Raw genomic sequence first — 23775 nt, 5'->3', positions numbered from 1 at the left:
ACGTAGTTTCTATAATATTGGAATACGTTGAAGATAAATTTATGTTTATGATGCTAAAAGTAAATCTGTGATAAGGAATTATTTTTAACTTCAAAATGGTCATTTTATCGTTCTGGTTACAAGATTTAAAGATCACAATATCGCAAGAAAAGGAATATGAATATACAATAAGTTAAAGAAGTATAACTTTTCAACTGTAATTGTATACAATAGAGATATCAAACCAATCTTCTCATATAAAATTACACTGGTAGGTCTCTCATATGTGAGAGTCCGCCTGGGTATTTTTGCCGCCAAGTAGCAGTGTGTAAACACTGTTATGTTCCGGTTTGCAGGACATTGTAGCCAGTGTAGCTACGGGATATAATGAGACTTAACATCTCATATCTCAGGATGGCGAACGCAGCGGAATGCCAGACAATTCTTTGTAATTCAAGGTGTTGGATGGTGTTTCTACTGCTTATGGGCGGTCGTATCGCTTACCATCAGGAGAACGGCAAGCTCGTCTCGTCATTCAAAGCAATAAAAATACCATTCCTTTGTTATAAACTACTTTTCCTTGAAATAATGTATGTTCATCTAACGAAGAATATTCACTCCTCTCTAAATTGTCGTTGCGTCACCAAATTCCTAGCGTTTGCGACACCCCTACAGTAGACTCGTGATATGTTGCAACTAAACAGTATGACGACGTGTGTAAGTTTTGAAACACGATTATCGTATGGTGACATACTATACACTATGTTTAGTGGATGTATTTTTGTAGGGTTGTATAGAAATGGTAAAAAATAGGTATTAAATTAACAAATAATGTGAACAAATACTTAATGTCTCTGTGATAATTTATAACGAATTTAAGAATTGAATGTATTTTATGCAATAAGTTATTAAATATTATTAGAAAATAATTTATATAATAAAGGTGTTGTTTTATAATTTCTCGGGATAGAAAGTAACCATTTTTCTTCCCAGGGTGAGAACTGTCTCTATACCAAATTTCATTGAAATCTGTTGGTTAGCCTTTGAGTTTATCGCCTTCAGACAGGCAGGCAGGTGCGGCGGGGGATTTCGTTAAATAATACGTTTGTTAGAAACTTTTAAGAAGAAACGGGCTATCTAACACTAAAAGTATCGCTAAACGATTATTGCTAGCAATACTTGCACCTTATAAATTAGGTTTAATACTATTATTATTCGGTTCAAATAAACAATTATTTATAACAAGCTACCTAACAAGTTTCACAATATTCAGATATATGTAGTCAAAATAGCTTTATTTTTACATTCCAAATAGTTTTTTAAAATCAATAAGATTACCAGTCGTCGATATGTGTATAAATAAGTTCATCAGAACGCAAAATAGAAAGTCGAGTGCCGAATATTCGCTCCTAGGACCACCCAGCTAGGCGTACATTCACACTTCGTGCAAACGTGACGTGATAATGGCTGGTTCGTGAGATGCGTACGAACTGCTGTTTTGATCGCTTTTTTTGAATATATTGAGAAAATAGATAACGAAATTTAATGTTTGTTTCATACACAGTAATGCTTTTTGTTGGAAATACAACGTTTTAATTTGTATACACATAAAACATGCTGTAATCAATTTTCTTTTGTAAAATATAAATAAATTGACTTAGGACAACAAATAAATACTTTTTGTCACTGTCACGTGGGAAGCCTTAAGGTTATAGCTTAAGGTCCATTTTCATACATTTTGTTTCACCTTTAATCCTTTAAAATTTAATATGACGAAATTTTAAAGGCCGAAATATCCATGCATATTAATTATTTTTACGTTTTTCTTTCAACTGCGAGAACTAATCACTAACTAGACGTGAATTTAAATTCTTTACTTGCCAATACTTGTTTAGTTACCCAGATTAAAGGTGAAACAAAATGTATGAAAAATGGACCTTAAGCTATAACCTTAATGGCAAAAAAATCTAGTGAAATCATTCTTGATATTCTTAAAAATATAACCTAACTACTATGTTGTACAGTTGTTTATAACAAATTAAATCGAACAACAAATATTATTCTTGCTTTTAAGTGGTGAGAGAAACATGCCGCCGCCCTGTTGGTACTCGATACGACCGCCCATAAACACAAATTTTAATTAATTACAAAGTACTGCGGGGCGTCCACTGCATTCTTCATCTCGTGCCATAATTAAAGACTAAACAACCATAAACAAAAAAATACAACGAATTCCTACTTTTATATTCGTTTTATAAAGAGCATGAGTTATGAATACACGGTGTTGTCCACAGGCGATGGTGGCGTGCTACCCCGGCTCCGGCAGCCACTACGTGAAGCACGTGGACAACCCCAACAAGGACGGCAGGTGCATCACCGCGATCTATTACTTGAATCTGGACTGGGACGTCAAGAGGTGCGGCGGGCTGCTCAGGTAGGAAATGCTCTTTGAACTCGTATCCAATAGAGTAGTGTCTAAATCTAGGCTATTTCTATACGGGTGTGGATATTTGGCCCCACTGCACCTGATTGTAAGTGGAGTAGGGTCCAATAGAATGTTGACTGATGAGGGATGATTTAACCCTCGGCAGGTCGACACAATTATGCCGGCCTGTTCGAACGGGATATACACAGACTGACCCCAGAACACGAGAAACTTGCGTGCGATGGGTGGATATAAAATATATCCTACTGCCAGCAGCAATTCGTTATCCGAAAGAACCGTACAGATCATAAAAAGAGAAGTCCATACAGTTAATAGAAAGAGAGGCTCTTACGAAATCATCACGTCACCAGGCAATAACGTTGCTTGCGTAAGAAGACTCAGAGTCATCATCGGCCACAAGAAGCCCATTACTGAACATACCCCTCCCTAAAGATTACCAAGCGGACCTGACAAAAGCGGCCTCTATAATATTGCAATATAAATAGTTCCACCCTTTTATGTCCAGGACATTCTTGAACAGGAGTGATGGACATTTAAATTTTTCTATACGTCAATGTTCTTTGTTATTCCAGGGTGTTCCCTGAAGACACTAACCAGGTGGCCGACATAGCGCCGATCTTCGACAGGATGCTGTTCTTCTGGTCAGACAGGCGGAACCCGCATGAAGTCCAGCCCGCCTACAGCACGAGGTAATTAGATTACGTTGCTTATTTATGGTACTTGGTGTATAGAAATTTCGACAAAATTATAACAGATTAACGGCCGTTTTCAACATGCGATCCTTATCTTAATCTTCGATCCCGAGAATGAACCAAACAAAATAAGTCGTTTGGAGGCATGTCAAAAACTTTGTTCTGATTTGCACGATGGATTAAAAAAGTGATTGAGATCCTTTATTGAGAAAGGCGCAATTTAAACACCGACTCTTATATTGCTGACCAGTATATATTGTAGGTGATGTTTAATAATTTTTTGCGTTTCAGTGGTTTTTGAAGGCGGTATAATTTTTGATTAAAACATATTTCACACAAAAATCAAAATCTATAAATCTAAAAAACTTATTAATTAATTACTAATGATGGTACAATCCACACAATTGTCCACATATTAAATATAAATTAAACAACGATCCACAACACAAATCCATTCTTAGATTATAAACAAATTTAAACTACTTAAGTAAATTTTAAGTAACTAGCGGGTCAAGTAATTATGAATTAAACTAGCTTTTGCCCGCGGCTCCGCCCGCGTTATAATGTTTTTCGGGCTAAAGTTTTCCGTTATAAAAGTCACGCTATATATTTTCCCGGGAGCCTATGTTCTTCCCAGGGTCTCAAACTGTCTCCATACCAAATTTTATCCTAATACGTTGGGTAGTTTTTGAGTTAAACTCAACGTTCGGGCAGACCGATGCAGCGGGGACTTTGTTTTATGATATATTTTTGTAGAACTTTTAAGAGGAACAATCCCGTCATACATTATTGTTGCATAACTTTAACCGTTTACGCAACGCACGCAACAGAAGCTCTCAAAACTAATAAATTGTCCCCGTTTTTGCATCATGTTTTATTACTGCTCCGCTCCTATTGGTCATAGCGTGACGATATATAACCTATAGCACTCCAGGCACAAAGGGCTATCCAACACAAAAATATTTTTTCAGTTCGAACCGGTAGTTCCTGAGATTAGCGATTACTGCTCCGCTCCTATTGGACATAGCGTGATGATATATATAGCCTATAGCACTCCACGAACAAAGGGCTATCCAACGCAAAAAAAATTATTCAGTTCAAACTCCTAGTTTCTGAGATTAGCCATTACTGCTCTGCTCCTATTGGTCATAGCGTGATGATATATAGCCTACAGCACTTCACGAACAAAGGGCTATCCAATACAAAATGTTTTTTAGTTCGAACCGGTAGTTCCTGAGATTAGCCATTACTGCTCTGCTCCTATTGGGTATAGCGTGATGATATATAGCCTATAGCACTCCACGAACAAAGGGCTATCCAACGCAAAAAGAATTTTTCAGTTTGGACCGGTAGTTCCTGAGATTAGGCATTACTGCTCCGCTCCTATTGGGTATAGCGTGATGATATATAGCCTATAGCACTCCACGAACAAAGGGCTATCCAACGCTCAAAGAATTTTTCAGTTTGGACCGTTAGTTCCTGAGATTAGCCATTACTGCTCCGCTCCTATTGGGTATAGCGTGATGATATATAGCCTATAGCACTCCACGAACAAAGGGCTATCCAACGCAAAAAGAATTTTTCAGTTCGGACCGGTAGTTCCTGAGATTAGCGCGTTCAAACAAACAAACAAACAAACAAACAAACAAACTCTTCAGCTTTATATAATAGTATAGATAACGCAGTTATACATATCTTAACTGTAAACTGTCCAACAATTTTACTTATATTACTTAAAAAATTACTAATACCACTGGCCCAGCGACCGAAATGGTCATGGCCTCCGAAACAGTCGTCCAACTTTTTCAGCTCAGTTACTGGCTTGGCTCTTGGCCTCCGAAACAGTCGTCCAACTTTTTCTGTCCGGTGCCAGCTCAGTTACTGGCTTGAAGCTCTTGGCCTCCGAAACAGTCGTCCAACTTTTTCTGTCCGGTGCCAGCTCAGTTACTGGCTTGAAGTTCTTGGCCTGCGAAACAGTCGTCCAACTTTTTCTGTCCGGTGCTAGCTCAGTTGCTGGCTTGAAGCTCTTAGCCTCCGAAACAGTCGTCCAACTTTTGTGTCCGGTGCTAACTCAGTTGCTGGCTTGAAGCTCTTGGCCCCCGAAACAGACGTCTGAAACTTTTTCTGTGCGGTACTAGCTCTCCATTTACTGATTTGAAGCGGGCGCAGGTCATCTCTCATATCCCTCCAGCGGTACCTAGGTCGTCCCATCACCTGTCGATCTGTTGATTGTGTCATTTAACTAATTTAATGCTAACCTTATTAATGACTTGACTGTTTACACTATTACATCAAACAATTTAATGATATCAACAAAACATTAAATCAGATAATTGTCGAGGGAAGTTGTTTATTTATCAATACGACTGATGTCACACATGTGTCATGAAGTTATTAAACTTTAAATCACGGCAGCATAGTATATATTTATGTGTGTAGGCGCTTACGTAAACAACTATTTGAAGTTATATTTCTTTTGGCGCATTAGGGAAAAATCTACTTCTGCTTGGCGTTATCGCAGCCTAGGTGCCAGGGTCCGCCTTCCTACTGCACTCCTTCAATGTTGTCCGGTCTTTTCATCCTGCTCAGTGAGACCATTGACGCTCATATCTTCCCGGAGTACGTCAAGCCAACGCTTCTTAGGAAAAATTATGAGATTAAAATTTTAAGATGCGCGCGCGCACGGTCATGATATGTTGACACCATGAAATTAGCTAGTCAAGATTTTAGTTTCCTATTATTAGTGTCGTTTTCCTTTAATATTAAATAAGATAGCAATTTTGAGTATACTTAATAAATGTTGATGTTTCTTTTCCAGATACGCCATCACCCTATGGTATTTTGATGCACAGGAAAGGGAAAAGGCGTTGAGAAACTACAGTGAGTATACTTTATATTACATAATATTATATATTATCATATTACATACGACATAGAGAGGTAAAGCGCGGCGTCGACTAAATCAAAACTCAAGCACGTCGAATCGAAACGCTTTTTTTTTGAATGCGTGATGGTTCGGCTCGACCCGCCGCGGCGTGTTTCTAATGGAAGACGTTCTATAAGAAAATAATGTTACTCGCGGTTTTACTTCTTGAAAAACCTTTTCCGCTACAAAAGTCTCTAGGTTACTGTAGAATCCACAGCGCCTTCTGTACGACGCCATCATTTTATAAATTCCCGAGATAAAAAGTCTATATGGTAATCCAAGACGTCTAATGTCTATCCGTGTGTTGCATTTCATCCAAATCCGTTTGGCAGTTTCTACGTTTACTTCGTACATCATACAAAAAAAAATCACAAAATTGCATCTATATTGACATGAGTAAAATAACATGTGTAGGCGAGATAATGCACCTCGACTTAGCGAGCCTAGTCGACGCTCGTCATAAAACAAATACGCAATATATTTAATCCTAGGATGCCATAAATTATCAGAAACCCCAATTCCGATCAACTCACGGGATTCTTTTATTGAAAACTTTCACATTTTAAATATTAATAACGGGAAACATCTTGCTTTAATCTAGAGCCAGATTTAACAGAGCGACATCTAACGGGATCCTCTCGTACTACTTTTGCCACGGTTAAAAGGCTTATAAATAATGTAGTAAAATTGTATTTACCAATAACTTTGGTTCTTTACAGTACTTTCGTACATAAATTTTCGTAATATATATTATGTATATATACATATATATTATTTCTTTAACAACTTGTCGAAACAAAACAATGAATGTACAGCAATGAGTAAGATGTGATAATGAGTCGACCGCAGCCGTAAAATAAAACGTATGAATAATTATAAATATTTTGCACGGACGATGCGCGTGCGCACAACGAATGCATTGTTTGATTTATCGATTGGCGAAAATTTTATTCTATCCGTAATAAGTATGCTCTTTGTGTTAGATTAGATGTTACAATATAAAATGCGAATGATAACATATTTTCGATTTCTATCATTTGGAATGTTCTCGAAGAAAAGCGACCAATTAGATCGAGTCTCTTATTTATGGTTTATGACTAAATTGAAAATTGATATTTTAGGTAACGAAGTAAAGTCTTCTATACTAAAAGCTGGCAAATAAGATACTTTAAAGGGCTTTTTAAAATATTATTTAATCATTGATATATGGGGCTGTATCCAGCAGGAGGTACATTATATTACTTTTGGAGGTTTATGTAATTATGAGTAAATAATTCTTATTACAAATAAGCGAAACCGATAGAAATCGGGTTACATGGGCCTTTCGCCATTGATTCACATGCACTTACACATATTATGTATGGCTCCTGCATGCGGCTTCGCCCGTATCACCTGTGGGGTTCAAAAATAGCCTATAACGCTCAAAGAAAACGTTCCTTCCTATTGAAAGAATTTTCACATTCTGATCAGTAGAGATTACTCAATACATCAAAACATACCACTCTCCTAATTGTTGAGAGGAGGATGAGACATCCTCTTACAGTGACCGTTCTCAGCCGAGGTTCGTAACCCGTCAGTGGTTTGCCCTCAGAATGGTCTGTTAATTTTCAAGGGTTGCGAGCGCCTAAAGCTCTCATCCGAAATTTCGGAGTGTTTGTATTAGCCGATCCTTGTCAGGTTAACAAACGTAAGTGATGTTCAAAAAAAAACTTTACTTTTTACAATATTAGTATAGATACCAGTGGCGAAGCGTCCTTACAAGCCGATTCCTACCGGCTTCCCTTTTAGGTTTATTTACGACTATATTAGTTTTGTTTTCTGTTAAATTAGCCGCGATATGTTATCTAAGGCCATATATTGCCTTGGGTTACCTTTTGAAAATTTTCACCCGTCGCCACTGATAGATACTCCCGCAGTATGTACGCACCTTTACAGCCATTAGGAAAAGCCAAGGCTACACTCAAGGCTGGTCAAAATTATTTCTGTTATATCATTCAGCAATTATAGAAATAGCATCGCGAATGTACGGGGTAAGCCCCGCATCATTGAAAGGAGGAAAACGCACGCACTGATGCACCTGCACTATATATAGGATTATAGAACTGTTGCAAAACGCTATTCGCAACGAGGAAAATTGTACAATTATTGTTTATTTATGTTGTGTACGCACATTTTATTGTTGCGTTTAGATATTGCGTGTGATAAGATATGTTAGTAATGAAGATTAAAAACTTTACTGAAAGTGGTTAAAATTTACCATGATTTCCAATGAAAACGATAGGTTGTGACTGTGGGTCGAGTCGATAATCCAATCTCTGGATTTAAGTAAATACTTATTTAGAAATTATACCTTCTTGATGGCGTAGTTGTGTTACGGTACGACTGCAGTGCCGAAGTCTCGTGTTCGATCACTGAGTCGGGCAAAGTGATATTGGATTTTTCTACTCAGTATCAGCCCGGAGTCTGACATTTGTGCCCGATATGGAGATAGGCTCGCCCCCTATCACAAAGGAAATACGCACAACGAAACGTTAGTGCAGCAGTTGCGCCTCTGCCTACCTCTTCGGGGATGAAAGGCATGATTGTGTTCTTATTTAAAATACTCAATGATACCATGAACTCGTGGTGTTATTAGAACGCCCGTAATCAGCTGATTCGGTGCTGTTTGATACTGGATCATAAAATCGATAATTTGAAGTAATCTCTGCCAAGATCCAAATTTCAAATTACATTGATATGTGTGTATGAAATAGCGAGGATCTTAGGGCGGTGACTTTATTTGACAACGTTTCAACTGACTTCCCACTTCATAGTGAAACTGAGTTGGGTTTATTAATACGAGCCGATGTCAATATTGGCCGAAGATTTCAATCCCAAATAGATGCGGTTTTTTCGAATCATTATTTAGTACACTGGTTACCAGATGGCATAGTTTTAGTTCGCTATCATCTAATTAAAAACTATTTATAATAATTTCTTATGTTTAAGCGAATGTTAGACATTGAAATAAAACTATTTACGGATTTTATCCATCAGTCCGCCCCGTGACCATTAAAGCGTGAAGTCTTCGAAACGTCTAGTGAAAATATAATATAAATAATCGCGATAAAATCCGTAAAATCATTTTATTTCCAAATTTGTAATCAACTCATTAGTGATATTGATAATGTCACAAAAATAACTTGAAACATATTTTATTATCTTCAGAAAAACGCGGGCAGCCGTCGTCAAGCAAGTGATGCACGTGACGTCACGTGGCTTGCATGGCCCGGATCCAAGCCGCCACGGCCCTAATCCAAGCCGCTGCAGTCCCGGTCGAAGCCGCCGCGACCACGCAGCGATACGAAGCAATCAGTCCTAGAACTAGTAAAGTCAAAAGATAATATCTCACAGCGCGATGTTTTCCAAATTTGTATAAAATTTTTGTAAGCATATTTTATCAATCATAATCCAATAACTAAGGCGATGGCGGTTGGTATTTGTATCAATAAATGAGGTCACGTCGTCTAAAAAAATACATAAAACAATTTCAACCTTATGTAACGAACTCAAGATTTCATTTCCCGAATAGTCAAAACTTACTTCGGTCAATTAAAGCTATATTTATAGATGTTAATAGATTTTGATACTAATTCTAAACACAACTACACAGCCCTCATCTGCCAATTAATTACTGTTATTAAAAATACTTGATATAGCTCAAGTTTAATCTAATTTTTTGCAATGAATTGACAAATTTATTAGTCTCATAAGGATCATAATATGTGTGGCCAAAATGGGAACTAACATAGATCAAGTTGATGATTCCTATTGGTCAATACAAGAACTTTGACTACAGCGCCCTCTTTTATGTCATTCGTATTTCACGATCCTTTTTTGACTATTTCCTGACGTCAATGTTTTATTTTTATTTTAATCCAAACTCAATTTGTATTTATATTTTTAAGCCTGAATAGTATTATACCGTTATATCACACTACTAGATTATGTTCTGTCTGGTTAGTTAATGTTACGCCTTTTGTTGGTGCTTTTTGTGAACATGGATTTATCAAAATCAATAGAAAAGAAAATCATTCTAATTAGTAAGGTACATCATGTCAATCTGAACCTTATTTAAATAAGCAATATGAAATGAAAATGCATGTCAAAAATACAAGCACCAATTATTAAGCAAGGTGTATACTTGCATTGTAACAAGCCATATAAACCTACACTTTAGTTCGTTTTTACTTTGAAGAAGTGAAGTCCAAATAATGTTATGAAATGTAACTTATAACTCGCATTTTATATCCATATAGCTTAAAAAGCGTGATTATGTTTTTTTTTATTATCTACTTAATGGTTGTTTGCGTGGATAACCTCAAATAGACAGTGGCTTTACCCGACGTGAGAACCTGGATGGACCTAAAGTTTCTTAATTTTCTGTTTCGCTTATATGATACTAAAAACGGTCCTCCGAGGTTCCTATTTGGGCGAGGCTCCAGGCGTATACCCCTAAAATAGCCTCTGCAAATAAAAGTCATTCAGTCAGAGTATGGAATATTTTGTGATTTGAAGCGGCATCATAGTAGCTCCGTTTTAGAATCCGAGATTTTTCTGCAGTTTTGGTTAATAATTTTGCTGGCAGTGTCTATTAGAGGTAACCTTTTGGTTTGTCATCGCATCAATGCAGTGAACAGTGAGAATGGTTTAAGACTGAATACTATTCGAAACGTGTATATGAGATTCATCGACATGTACATTATTATTATAATTTATTTATCTACTTTGTATTTCACACCGTTTTGTATATATAATGGGAAAGAAATTATGGTTGAGGATTTTCTATCTTATCATGTTTGAGTAAAGGCGATGTCATTTGTTACTTCGAATATTATGAGAGAAATGCTTTCGAACTATCTACGAGCTATCAAATTATTCGCTTTCTTATTAAACCTCTATTTTATATATAAGGCATGTAATGCATTATAATTATACTATATTTAATATTATTTCTCATAATATTTCGAGAGAGACGTCATTTGTTAAATATACTGCCACTTTGTCATTTCCCGCCTTTTTATACGTCAAAGTCCATGATGTACTCACAGCTTAGAGTTGTGTAGGACATGACATAAAAAAGAGTTTGTAAGAGTAGCCTCTTTTTAGCATTGAGCCGGTACAACGTCCTACTTCAAATGAGGCGAGGCGTAGTGAGGCTCGGCGCTTCAATGCGTATCTTACAGTATTTTGTAATGTTAACCCTCAAAATGTTTCCCTCTCGCTCGCGACTTGAAACGCAGTAACTTAATGCCCATTGTAAAATAACGTCCTACTGTAATTTGTAGCATGCGGTTCTCTACCTCACTGTCCTCGTCCTACAGTTTATCAGAGACGAAGAATAAGTAATGCGACTGCCGCGACATAAAATTTGAAGTAGTACAATATATAATTTTGAGCCACTCTTACATTTTGACGTCATGTCCCGGACAAATGTACCGCCTCTTGTATGTCCTACTCAACATTATCACAGCTTGACATTTCCTGTGTAGAAAGTCACAAATCTCAAACGTTTTTAAACGACTGATTGGAAATATAAAATAATTACCTCAAACGAGAAATAAAATACAAATTGGTGTAAATAAGTGTAACTGAGCGAAATACTTACCGCGAAGTGGAGTGTAAAAAGTATATAGTATTGAATTTTATACAGTTAGATATAATTAAATTAAGCATACATCTGTCGTATTTTAATTAGTATCGTAAGTATAAAGGATTGTGTAAAAATAATACTTTTAACTTGTGTGATGTTACTTGTTAATTATGATTTTGTATTTGCAACGTTTGTAGTTCTGTCCGTTTTAATATTTAGACCAAAATTGTTTTGTTTGCGGCGCATTATAGGACAGAGCCTCGTATTAAAGTTTACATTTGAAATGGAATTCTTTTATTTATAGTTTAAGATATCCTTGATCCTGTTTTATAAAGCTAGTATTTTGAGAAAAACAGGTTATCTGTTTACAATGAAAACCCTTGGAAAACACTACGAGTAGTACATTCCGCGTGACGAAGAAAGAAAGAAAGAAAGAAAGAAAAACGATTTATTAGCCACAGTCGCAACATAAATAAACACAATAATAATAATATAATAAAAATAACACAATAAACGTTAATTACAAATAATAATAAAAAACAACAAAAAAATTATAATAAAAATGGCTGGTCGCGGCTGTGACCGGTAGGTGACCACTCAGCATAATGTTGTGATGTGGTGCGAACCACAACACAACGCTGTTTTTCAGTAGTCACCTTAAGTGACGTATCAACGGGCGTTAAACTAGCCAATAAACAATAATAATAAGATGTCTATATAAAAACAAAGTTATTCAAGTTGTGCGTAATGAGGCTCATTAAAGGAGCTGTCGAGTAAGTACGAAGAAAAACAATATGTTGGCTTGGCTATTTGAAAAAAATTTAAAGGTAGTGTAGTTCGGTCAAAATGCAGAAAACAAACATAATGATTAAGTTATAAAAATACTCTTCTGCTTGGCGTTATCGCAGCCTAAGTGCATGGGTCCGCCATCCTACTGTGATCCTTACATTTCGCCTGGTCTTTTGCATCCTGCTCAGTGAGACCATTGACTCTCATATCTTCCTGGAGAACGTCAAGCCAACGTTTCTTGGGCCGTCCGCGGGTACGTACACCCGGTACGTTTAGGCACAGACATCTGCGACCGACGTACTTCTGCGGTTTTTTTTAACACGTGACCATACTATCTTAGGTGGTATTCCTGGAGTTAATCCACAACATTAAGTTTAAAAAAATACTATAGCATATACAGTATTAGGCATAAAAATTTCAGAAAGCTATGCTTACTTAGAATACAAATTAAGGCGATACCTCAGGTATTATATTTCTATTCATCCTTTCAACTGCGAGAACTAATCACTAACTAGACGTGAATTTAAATTCTTTACTTGCCAATACTTGTTTAGTTACCCAGATTAAAGGTGAAACAAAATGTATGAAAATGGACCTTGAGGTATCGCCTTAACTCGATCAGATCGATCTTGCCTCTTAATAAGGTTTAAACTAGGAACCGTTGACGTTTTTGACACCTCAAGCAATTCTTAACCACCTTTTAACGCCAAAAAAAGTTTATAAGTAAGACTGTTAAATACTTACCTCTGGCGTAAAGAATAATTTTAAAATATTTGAAATAATGTCAGTCAAAATGACAAATAATTTAATCGTGATTTCATAAAGTCTATGGTATTATTTTGATAAATCATTATAATTTTTTAAGTGTTTAATTTTTAACGGATTTTATATTTTGACGTTTCTTTGGCGATAAAATGTCGTTCTACCCACCTTCTGGAAGAACGTCGGACAATGGCGTGGAAGAAAAATGGCGGCGAGGCTTCGCCAATCGAGACTCAACGGAGAGCAGTGAAGTACGAAATAGAAATTATGTAAGTAATACTACGCATTGATTGGAATTGTGTCAAAAAAAATACCGTACGAAGGTATTTTCGTAGTTTGCTTTTAAAGAGCTCTAGCTTTAAAAGTTTTCTACACTAAGTATACGGGAGTAAATTCAAAGCATATAGTCGGCGATAATTAAATATCCAAAGGACTAAAATATTATAATATAATTTTTTATTTTATTTTAAAATTTTCGGAAATCTAATAGCTAATACATGCACAGTACAATTATAGAGAACTAAAGGCTAATTATAAGTTCTCACTAATGAATATTGATGTACTTTGAAAGAGGGAAGAAATATACATACATACATACATACATAACATCACGCATTTATCCCCGAAGGGGTATGCAGAGGCGCAACTAGGGCACCCACTTTTCACCAAGTATGTTCCGTCCCATGATGTGATAGGGGGCAATATATATGACACTTTATTTATAATTAATAGCATCTAGCAGTTATCATAGTAGTGCCTCTTTCAAAATAAAGGCACTTAAATCCGCTTAAGGCGTTTAGGAGTTATATTAAATAAATTGAAGTCTACAGCTGTATTGTTCTTATTGGTTCTTGCAGCCAAGTCGTTGCAACCAATGACCTCACTAATCTATTTTTGCAACAAAATATTATTGAGGCAACATTGTTCAGGGTGTAGGTAGACTAACACATTAATCATTAAATATGATCACTCAATTTGGAGACGCATCCTAAACGAGCATGCAGACATGTAATAATAACATATATTTAAGGATTTTTGATATCATAAATCAAATAAAATTGGATGCATTATAGATACGATGGCACTTTGAAACAATCTTTGATTCTCATACTATGTTTATTTTTAAATGTTATAAAACAATATTATTTACTGTCCAATTAAATGATTTTATATCAGACTAGCTGTTGCTCACGGCTTTGCCCGCGTAAAAAGTCCCTAAAATAATACGACGCCAGCACCATCTATTAATAAACGCCATTATTTCACACAGGAACAAATTACAGGGGTCAAAAGTAGCCTATGTGTTAATCCAGGACATAGTCTACCTGTGAACCTGGTTTCATCTAAATGTATTCAACTGTTTCTGCGTTTACTGCAAACAAACATCTAAACATTTTCACTAACTCGTATTTATAATATAAGTAATGTAATCTAAATAATATTATTTATCTATCTATTATTTATTTAATAAATTTTATTTATAATGAGATTAACATAATATTGTCTTTCTTTTATCCCAGTAATTTGTTCCCATGGGAAAAAATAGATTTTTAATCAGTTTCTTTAAAAAGATGGCTCCGTACAAGTGGCTCTATGAATCGCTATAGTGATTCAGGGACTTTTGTAAGGAGAAAGGCATTTCAAAGCTGCAAAGGTGATAAAATTACTTATCTGATTTCTAAAACCATAAGGGCTATTGATACGGATTCTTCTAATAATTTATTGGAGTTGACACAATCAATTATATAAATCGGTTTTTTACAGGCCTATGCCGAATCGGATGCTACATCTCCCATACCAAACAAATACGGGTTTGTATACATCTATATTGAAGTTAAATATAATCTGATATAACTAAATATATTGCAACACACCTCAATACTTTATGTTCGTTAATCGACCTGACGGAAGAAACGGGATGCAAGATTAGCAAATCCTTTTGGTCTCAATGATGAATGATTAGGTAATGTTTCTACGCCATTATCTTTTACGACTTAATTTGCCTTGGCTGTTCCCACAAACACAATCACACCTTTATAACTGGCAGAGGTGCAACCTGGGCTCGCATTTCGTGTGTTCCGTAGGATGATATGATAGAGAGTGAGCCTATCGTAATATCGGGCACGAATTGCACACTGAGCAGAACAGCAAATATTACTATGCCCATCTCAGAGTAGAGAGTCAGTAAATGTACTAGATTCGTTCCGCACACAGTACATTTATGCCACCGAGGCAGTATCCCAGATATGAACTTGAAGAAGAGAAGGAGGAGAAGAAACCCGAGGACTTTTTTTTTAAATTTATAATAGATCTAAGTACCTGGCTATCTAGGCTAACTTAAACTAGACTAAAAAATGTCTTATGCCAACTAAACTCATTTCTCTTCCTTACAGTTTGCATTACTTCCAGTCTTCAATGTTTGCGACTATCCTGGAAGATGCCATAACAGAATTAAGAATTTTGGGTACGATTCGTTTTTTATATAGATTGTAAAATTTTGGTGTTATAATTCACACCTCGTAAAATTTACATTATGTGCCAAAGTGGCTCGCAATTTATTCGTCACTATCTTTTAGTATAATAAAAAAAAATTAGGTATTTTCAGTAAATAGCGAAGCTTGTGTAATGTAAAAATTTGGTAACACCATCAAAACCCAAATACCATCAACAGCTGCCAACCTAATTTATCCTCTATTCTACCAGCGGAATGCAACAACGAAATGCGCGTGACAAAAACAAACACGGACATAGACAAGTTACGGGCCGTCAAGTACTCCGTGATGCAGCCCGCGGTACAAGACGAGCTGGACGGTATCAACCGCTCCAACCTCGACGCCAACAACTACAAGCTCGATAAACTCGATAATGATAAGTCAGTAACAAACCAATATATTACCGCAGGCCACAGTTATAACAGCTAAAAACTAAACTAACTAGACGTTGGTGAGACTGCCAGCTTCCTCTGATAGAAGTGTCGTAGTCTTTCGTCCATAGCCACCCCTGCGCGGTGCCGCCTGGTGTGGTCAGTCTCGTATGGGAAAGTTATAACGCCTTGGTTTTCAGCGTGTAGTCCAAATGTTTAGTGTCTAGTAATGAGAAAAGCAGTATCCAGCGAAAGGAAGACAATTTTAATATAGGTCCCATTGTGTGACTTGCTATCTTATAAAAGACAACGAAGATTTTGCCTTAAAACAAAAAGGTACAAAATAGCTTCCATCAATTAGAACGCACACATACCTTGGTTCTCAGGAAATACGTGACCGACGTTCTTCTTTCAACGTACTTGGACCTCTCCATGAATCGGAGCTGGCGAGCGCTGCAAGATAAAACCAAGCGATATTAGATTTGTACAACAGGCGTGTCTCACTCGCTGAAGAGGAAACTAGGAATAGAATGTAAGACAACAATTTTATGGAACTATCATAATTCGTCATTTAATCAATTTAATCGGAATATTACAATTCGAAGGCAACGAACGTGAAAGTTAAATATGTGGAATGGACAACTTTAATAGGAACGATCCAATGCTTTACTTTGCTTTTCGGGAAAATTGCAGCAGACTCAACAATTGTACCAAATACAAAAACATCCTTCCCATTTTTACGATGATTTAGCTTATATTTTTTGTTTCTATTCTTAGTCGGTGCCGTAGGAATATGTGACCTACGATCCCAATCCCTATTTTCGATTTTTCTCAAAAATGGACCAATCAGAACGAAGTACTTTTTACGTGCTTACAAATGAGTTATTTTGATTGGGTAATTCTCGGAATCGTATTGAGGATTGAGATTGGGTTCATTTATGGGAAACGGCGGTTAGCCAAAAATCTTTTACATTACAGCACTCGCCGTGATCTAATGAGGCAGCTGAGACAGCAACGTAATCACATCAAGTCGGTAACATACGACACTGATGCCGTCATAGACAATCTGAAGACACAAGTTGAGGTAATTATAGCTGTGGTAGTCATTGCTTGTCATTCATTTATAAATTGTTCTATTACTGAAACTACTTATAAATTCGATATTTGGATGCTTACATAGGTCAGGGCTAAACATTCAGTGATAATAATGCATCTGACGACGCTATACTGTACTTTAAAAAATAGGTAGATGACTTGTATCCGCCCGTACAGCGACTATCGTTCAAACAGTGTAAAATCCACCATAATGGCCTACGTTTGTCACGATCCAGGATGCGATCGTGTCTATCCGGTTTCAAATATCCCAACATAATTGAGTCGACTGGTGTGGAATAAATATCTCTCATCAGTCAATCGGAGTGGGGACTCCACTTATTAGATGCAGTGAACACACTTTAACGAGCTCATATAGAAAAAAGAACGACGCCACGCTGAACATCTTTATTGATTATTCTAGGACGCAGCTCTGAACGCCGAGATCCGAGGTCGGTACGTAGATAACTGGCAGCAAGCACGCTCCGAGCAACACGCGCAGAAGATTGCGGACGTGGAAATGGGACCATCCGACGCGATAGAGTACTACAAACAGACCATCGACCGCGAGCAGAGAGTCCACACGGAAGTCGAGATGCTTATTAATATTAATATCAATGTGAGAGGGATCTGTTGAGCTTTAAGTGGAGTTTAGATTAACACTAAAGCTTGCAGAAGTTGATTTTCGTAAGCAATTTTTAACGTGTAAACACGGCAAGCTGACTTCTGCTAATTTTGAAGCTTGGAGGATTTGCGACAAGTCTTATAATATGTGGTGATTAGTGTAACGGCAGCTAGAAGTACATGGGCAATACTTTACTTCCGTTAGATCGAGAGTCAAGAAAATCATGTAATAAATTTTTATTTTCTTTATTTTAGGAGACACTTCAGAAAATTGAGTCTTGGATGAACAAATACGACAAAGATATAGAAGCACTTGAAATAAAAATACAAAAGAAAAAAACACGAGCATGAGAAAATGGAAGAAAGAAGGCATGAACTGGAGAAAAGGGTTATTATTGCTTTTACTTATATCATGAATAATTCTTTGCCACAAAGAGTCATGAGTATAAACAAATTTGTGGATCCCCTTGAGTATTTAAGTATAAACTTGAGTATAAACTTGAGTATTTATAAAGGTTTAATTTTATGGCATGGCACCTCTGCTATGCTGAAACATGCAAGCTTGTCATACTTATACCATCGAACCATGATGCACCTTTCGACCAGTCAGAATTATTATCAGACTGTTTTATTCGTAATGACTGGCCCAGATACAAACACACCAGTTACCTGGCATTAAAAACGCCTTATAGGCAGTGTAATGTTCATCTCATCATCATCTTCAACCTTTAGAAGTTCACTGCTAAACATAAACAACCCGTAAAGATTTCCCTAAACCTTTAGATTCGTAATGGTTTAATGCGAAAATGGAGAAATACTGGACACCACTCTACCTACTAATGTCTTTCATATAATGATAGATATAATTGTTCCTTTTGCTGCCTCACAGTTGCAACGTCATGATGAACTCATAAAGAACTGGGTGAACTTCAAAGACGAAAGAGAGAAGGCAAGACTGTACCTCGAGAACATGCATAAGTCTGCAGCCATCGTGCAAGCATGGTGGCGAGGCTTGCTAGTCAGATACGAGTTAGGACCATACAAACCTACCAAACAACCTGTCAAGCCTGAAAACCCGAAAAGAAAGGCAAAAAGAAGTAAATTGTATGAAACTTTCCTCTAAATTTTATTACTGTTTAATTTTTTTTTTGCAATGAGCATCTTCGGTTACAGAATTGCCTTTTTCAAAGTAGTTACGCGACATTTTGAGTTAATGTTTAACTTTTGATGTTAGTTTTGGTATTTTTTTTAATTATTTAATTTTTTTAGCAATATTCTTATGATACTTTTAGTTTTATTTTTGTCTGTACGTTCTTGATAATAAAGTCTTGTTGAATTTCTTTTTAGTCATTTTATTTTTATTTCCTTTTTTTATAATTCTCTATAATTAAAAAAAAACCTTGAATCCTTACATGTAGTCAGTTCTAGAGTCATTAAATCCAGAGTGCTGCGCCAAGGATAGATACTGCCCAATGCTGAATATGTAGCTAAAGTAAAACCAAAAATTATTTACCTACATTCAAATATTTGAAAGAAGTAATAAACTTAGCATAGGTCAGTCCTGGATTTGTAAATGGGCGTATAGGCCGCGGCCTATGGGAGACATTTCAGAGGACGATCACTCGATTAATCAATCGTTTATTTAACTTTAGTGCCTTCCATAATACAAACAAATGGAAAATTATCAAGTATTTTAGAATACTTACATACAGACATAATCCTACTTACATGGAGCAGCGGATATAAAGTGGCCTACACTCATCTATATCTTCTATATCTATCTATATCTATCTATACTTATAATAAATCTGTAGAGAGGTCAATTCTGTACATGAAATATATTTCCAAAATAATAACTATCAGGGGGTGATTAGGGATCGATACTGATGCCAAAAATGCAATTAGTAAAATTTTTGTCTGTCTGTCTGTCTGTCTGTATAACCGTTATAGAAACAAAGTCTGTATAACCGTTATAGAAACAAAGTCTGTATAACCGTTATAGAAACAAAAACTACTCGACGGATTTTAACGAAACTTGGTACAATTATTTGTCATACTCCTGTGCTGGTTATAGTATACTTTTCATCACGCTACAATTAATAGGAGCAGAACAGTGAAGGGAAATGTTGGGAAAACGGGAGAAGTTACTCCATTTTTTAAGCTTCCGTCGCGTGTGCAAGCTTAATGGTTAAATCTACACAGAAATCATGTATGACGGAAATGTTCTCCTTAAAATTATGTAAAAAATATCCCACGACAGCATGTGTCTATCTTTTATGGTTGACTCACAATAACACGTGTAACTCCCGATAGCTTAGCAGTTCGAAGCTTTCTCATTATATTTGTCTACTCTTACGTTTATAACACTCTTAGTCATCCCTAATTAAAAAAGTTAACATTATAAAATATTCCATAAAAAAGAATCATAGAAATCGGTATAGAAACTCCAAAGTTATAAATGAAATACGCTAATAATAAGCCATCATGCGTGAATACTGAATCATGCTATAAGGATTATTTTTGTATATATATAAGGTCGCGAACGCACAGGCAGGCGGCTTGCTTGGCACCTAGAGGCTAGCGAATCACCTAGCGAGTAGCTTCGTAAAACGAACATTCTCGAACGTTCGCGACCGGCTCCATTTTTGAAGTCCGAAATCCACGCGGGCGAAGCTGCGAGCGGAAGCTAGTAAAAAATATAAATCAAAAGATTTTAAAATGATTCCCAAACACCCATGAGGTAAAACTGTGCGATGAGACGTTCCGGTATATTCTTGAAAGAAAACGATTTTCACGCGAAAGTCTAAAGCGAGTCTCTCTCTCTCTAATCTAATCTCTAATCTCTTCCATCTATATCAAAGGGAGTTAGAATATATATGGAAACAGAGAGCCTACTCATTGAGCTTTTGTGCTATTATATAGAGCTGCTGCTCTGTGTTAACTGCAACACAATCTTGAGGTGCGACCGACTTCCCTGCGCTCGCGCATATCAGCGACTTTAAGACGACACTTGAAAAAAGAAACTTTAAGAATATTCCACGTTTTGTTAAAATACCGGTCGCAAAATTCTTAAAAAAGAAACATTCAAAATACTTAATAAACCCATTTGACAACTCTTCTACGCGTCAAACCGGCGTCATACACTTCTATCAATGTATCTATTTTACACATAAATTATTTTAATCAAGGATTTTTAAGTTATTTAATTTGTAATCATTAATAAAATCATGCAAAGCGGCCGTATTGAAAGTTTTGTGGAGGAATCATGGGGATGCGCTACTGTCTACTCTGTTGGATCCATTGTTGGAACAGAAGAAACCAACGATACTGCTAGAGATACTGATTTAGTTAGTTAAAGTTATAGGTATTTACACACGCGCGCGCACGCCTTTTTGTACCCGAAAGGGTAGGCAGAGGCACCTCGAAGATATGATAAGTTGTATAACTATCTTTAGTGTTATAAGCAGCCTTAAATTTTGATTTCATTGCCGCCAAAAGGGCAGGTGGCTTAACTGAGGCCCTAACACTTTTACAGGTTGCAACTGATCCGGAAGTTATAAATACATTGTCAGTGCTTGAACCTGTTGAAGAAGTAAAATCTATACACGACAGCCCCCGAAAATGGTATACATTTTATTTAAACTAATATTAAGTATAGTTAATAACGATAATTTTTTATGTTTGTTAGTCTACATACCCACTTACGTATCAACGGGCTCTGAAACTTTTGACCTAATATTTATTTTTATTAAAAATAAAATACCTTAAATAAAAAGTAGACGTGTAAGACTTGAGTATTGTAGACTCAATTTTATGGTGCGACAAAGCACTTGGTTTGTTCTACATTTAATATAAGATGTTACCATTTATTACAGTTCTTTAAACTATTTCACATCCTCATTGTTTGCAACAATAATGGAAGATGCTCTAACGAAAATACGAATCCTTAGTGAGATATTCATTCAATTAGTTGTTTGACTACTTTCTTGCATAATATTCTTAAACGTAGTAGGTACTGAATTATTTCAGTGGAATGCAACAACGAACTTCGTATTATCAAGACGTTAACAGATATGAAAACACTTCTGGCATTGAAATATAGCATAAAACAAACAGCGAATACGGACGAATTGGAGAACATAGATCCGAAGAACCTTGCCTGCGAAGAATATAAAATAATAAAACTTGATTCTGATAGGTATTTACCTATGTATTTACCAACAGGACCATTTTGCTGGGAAGTGTACTTTGTTAATTTGTTTAATTTTCTTGCAGAAATTACGTTGCTCAAACAATAATCGCAACGTACATCGATTTATGTTTTAATAGAAGTTATGTTGCGCTGGAAAAGTCTATTAAGAATATTTTAGAACACGATGAATATCGTGCGGCTTTAGAGGAAGAAGAAGCCAAGAATAAAAAGTTAGTGAACTCAATTAATTGTGATGAAGTAAAATTTAAATGTGATACAAAATATACTCAACTTTTTATATCTTAGCCTACGTCGAGAACTAAATAAACAACTAAGACAACAGCGTAACCATATAAAAGCCGCAGTGTATGAAAGCAACATGATTATAGAGAAGTTGAAAGCGCAAGTCGAGGTATGTAAAAATATTTCATATTTACTTGGGTAATAATTATGAAGTAAAATATGATCATCTCCATGTTTCCTTCCAGGATTCAGTTCTATTCACAGAATGCCGCAGTCGGTATACAGACAAGTGGCAAGTAGCACGCACAGAACAGCACATACAAACAATTGAAGAGACTGAAGTCGTATCCACTGAGGTTCTAGAGTACTACAAGCTAAGGACAGATCACGAGCAGAGAGTTCATGCGGAAATGGAGCTGCTCATTAATATTATTCTTAACGTAAACGACCTTCTTTTTGTATAGTTTATTCTGTTAAGTCTCGCTATGGTGAGACTTTTGTAGTTACTATAGAAAGGTTCCCTTGGACTTTTTTTTATATCTTATTGTACGGTCTGGAATGTCGCATTGGGTGTACTCATATTTTGAACTCCATAAAACAGACATTCATCATGATTACGTATTTGACACCTTATCACCTTTTCTTTAGGAGACCCTTGAAAGAATCGAAGATTGGATGAGGAAATATGACGAAGATATGGAAAAGGTGGATTTAAAGATACGAGTAAAGAGAACTGATTTTCAAAATATGCGAGACAAAAGACTTGGACTAGAAAAAACTGTAAGTTGATACGTGATAGCCGCTGTCGTAGGCTGGTGTCTGATCAAGTCACTTATATTATGTAATCTCTTTCGCCCATAAGTAAAAGCAGAACCAAATTAGTTGTATCTATTGCCGATATTTAAGGATAGGAAGATAATTTACAGCAGGAAGGAACGAAAAAGGTCAAAAGAAAGAATCAGAATCTTACTAAGATAAATAAACTTTTACTTAATATTTTATTTTTATGAACAACCTATGTTTCATTCTACAGTTTGAAGACCACGACAAAGTTATGAAGGATTGGTGTACCTTCAAAGAGATCCGCGAGCAACAACGGTTGTATCGTGAGAAGATGAATAAGTCGGCAATCATGGTTCAAGCATGGTGGCGGGGATTACTTGTACGACGCAAACTTGGTCCGTTCCGAGTAGGCAAACGTGGTCGTAAAAAAAAGAAATAATACTTTGATACGCTTACTATAATTTGTTAGATGTAGTTTTATCTGATAATAATATAATATTATTTAATAAATATTGTCTTAATAAATACAATAATCTTATTTTATTTAAACATTCAGGATAATATGGTCCGTGCCAAATTTAATGAAAATCCGTTTAGCGGTCTTGAGTTTACTCTTAGTGGATATTTTAAAGAATTTTCACAATAATTATATTTTTTAAAGTAGAATAAGCGAACCCAGCGAATAATTGCCTACGTCGAACTTTCGACTTCGAATCCAGGGACTCAATCAAACATTTTAACACTTAACGCGT

General features: G+C 36.1%; 4 protein-coding genes across 4 annotated transcripts in view; all 4 read left to right on the top strand.

Annotated features, from left to right (window-relative positions):
• LOC119189181 (dynein regulatory complex protein 9-like) overlaps positions 1 to 977 on the top strand; it is a 6468-nt gene extending 5491 nt beyond the window's left edge. Inside the window, exon 9 of the mRNA XM_037438221.1 lies at positions 973 to 977. Within this exon, the coding sequence (XP_037294118.1) occupies positions 973 to 977 (5 nt within the window). The remainder of the gene's footprint in view (positions 1 to 972) is intronic.
• A 1275-nt stretch (positions 978 to 2252) lies between these two features.
• On the top strand, positions 2253 to 11959 carry LOC119189170 (prolyl hydroxylase EGLN3-like). The gene is made up of 4 exons (XM_037438172.1): positions 2253 to 2413; positions 2998 to 3114; positions 5936 to 5997; positions 9251 to 11959. The coding sequence occupies exons 1-4, from the start codon at positions 2277 to 2279 to the stop codon at positions 9280 to 9282; spliced, it is 348 nt and encodes a 115-aa protein (XP_037294069.1). The 5' UTR covers positions 2253 to 2276; the 3' UTR covers positions 9283 to 11959.
• A 1258-nt stretch (positions 11960 to 13217) lies between these two features.
• Positions 13218 to 21423, top strand: LOC115449950 (dynein regulatory complex protein 9). Its single transcript, XM_037438171.1, is given in 12 exon segments — positions 13218 to 13495; positions 14991 to 15037; positions 15620 to 15690; positions 15930 to 16098; positions 16476 to 16561; positions 16564 to 16621; positions 17068 to 17173; positions 17606 to 17800; positions 18061 to 18147; positions 18149 to 18193; positions 18695 to 18902; positions 21341 to 21423. Coding segments are annotated over 12 exon segments (1200 nt in total). The 5' UTR covers positions 13218 to 13378; the 3' UTR covers positions 21352 to 21423.
• Positions 21424 to 22376: 953 nt separating this feature from the next.
• On the top strand, positions 22377 to 23462 carry LOC115449936 (dynein regulatory complex protein 9-like). Its single transcript, XM_030177832.2, has 4 exons — positions 22377 to 22409; positions 22486 to 22680; positions 22889 to 23020; positions 23274 to 23462. The coding sequence occupies exons 1-4, from the start codon at positions 22377 to 22379 to the stop codon at positions 23460 to 23462; spliced, it is 549 nt and encodes a 182-aa protein (XP_030033692.1).
• Positions 23463 to 23775: the final 313 nt, after the last annotated feature.

This window comes from Manduca sexta, chromosome 13, assembly GCF_014839805.1.
Source record: "Manduca sexta isolate Smith_Timp_Sample1 chromosome 13, JHU_Msex_v1.0, whole genome shotgun sequence".
Lineage (NCBI taxonomy): Eukaryota > Metazoa > Arthropoda > Insecta > Lepidoptera > Sphingidae > Manduca > Manduca sexta.
This window is presented reverse-complemented; position numbering and strand designations above follow the sequence as displayed.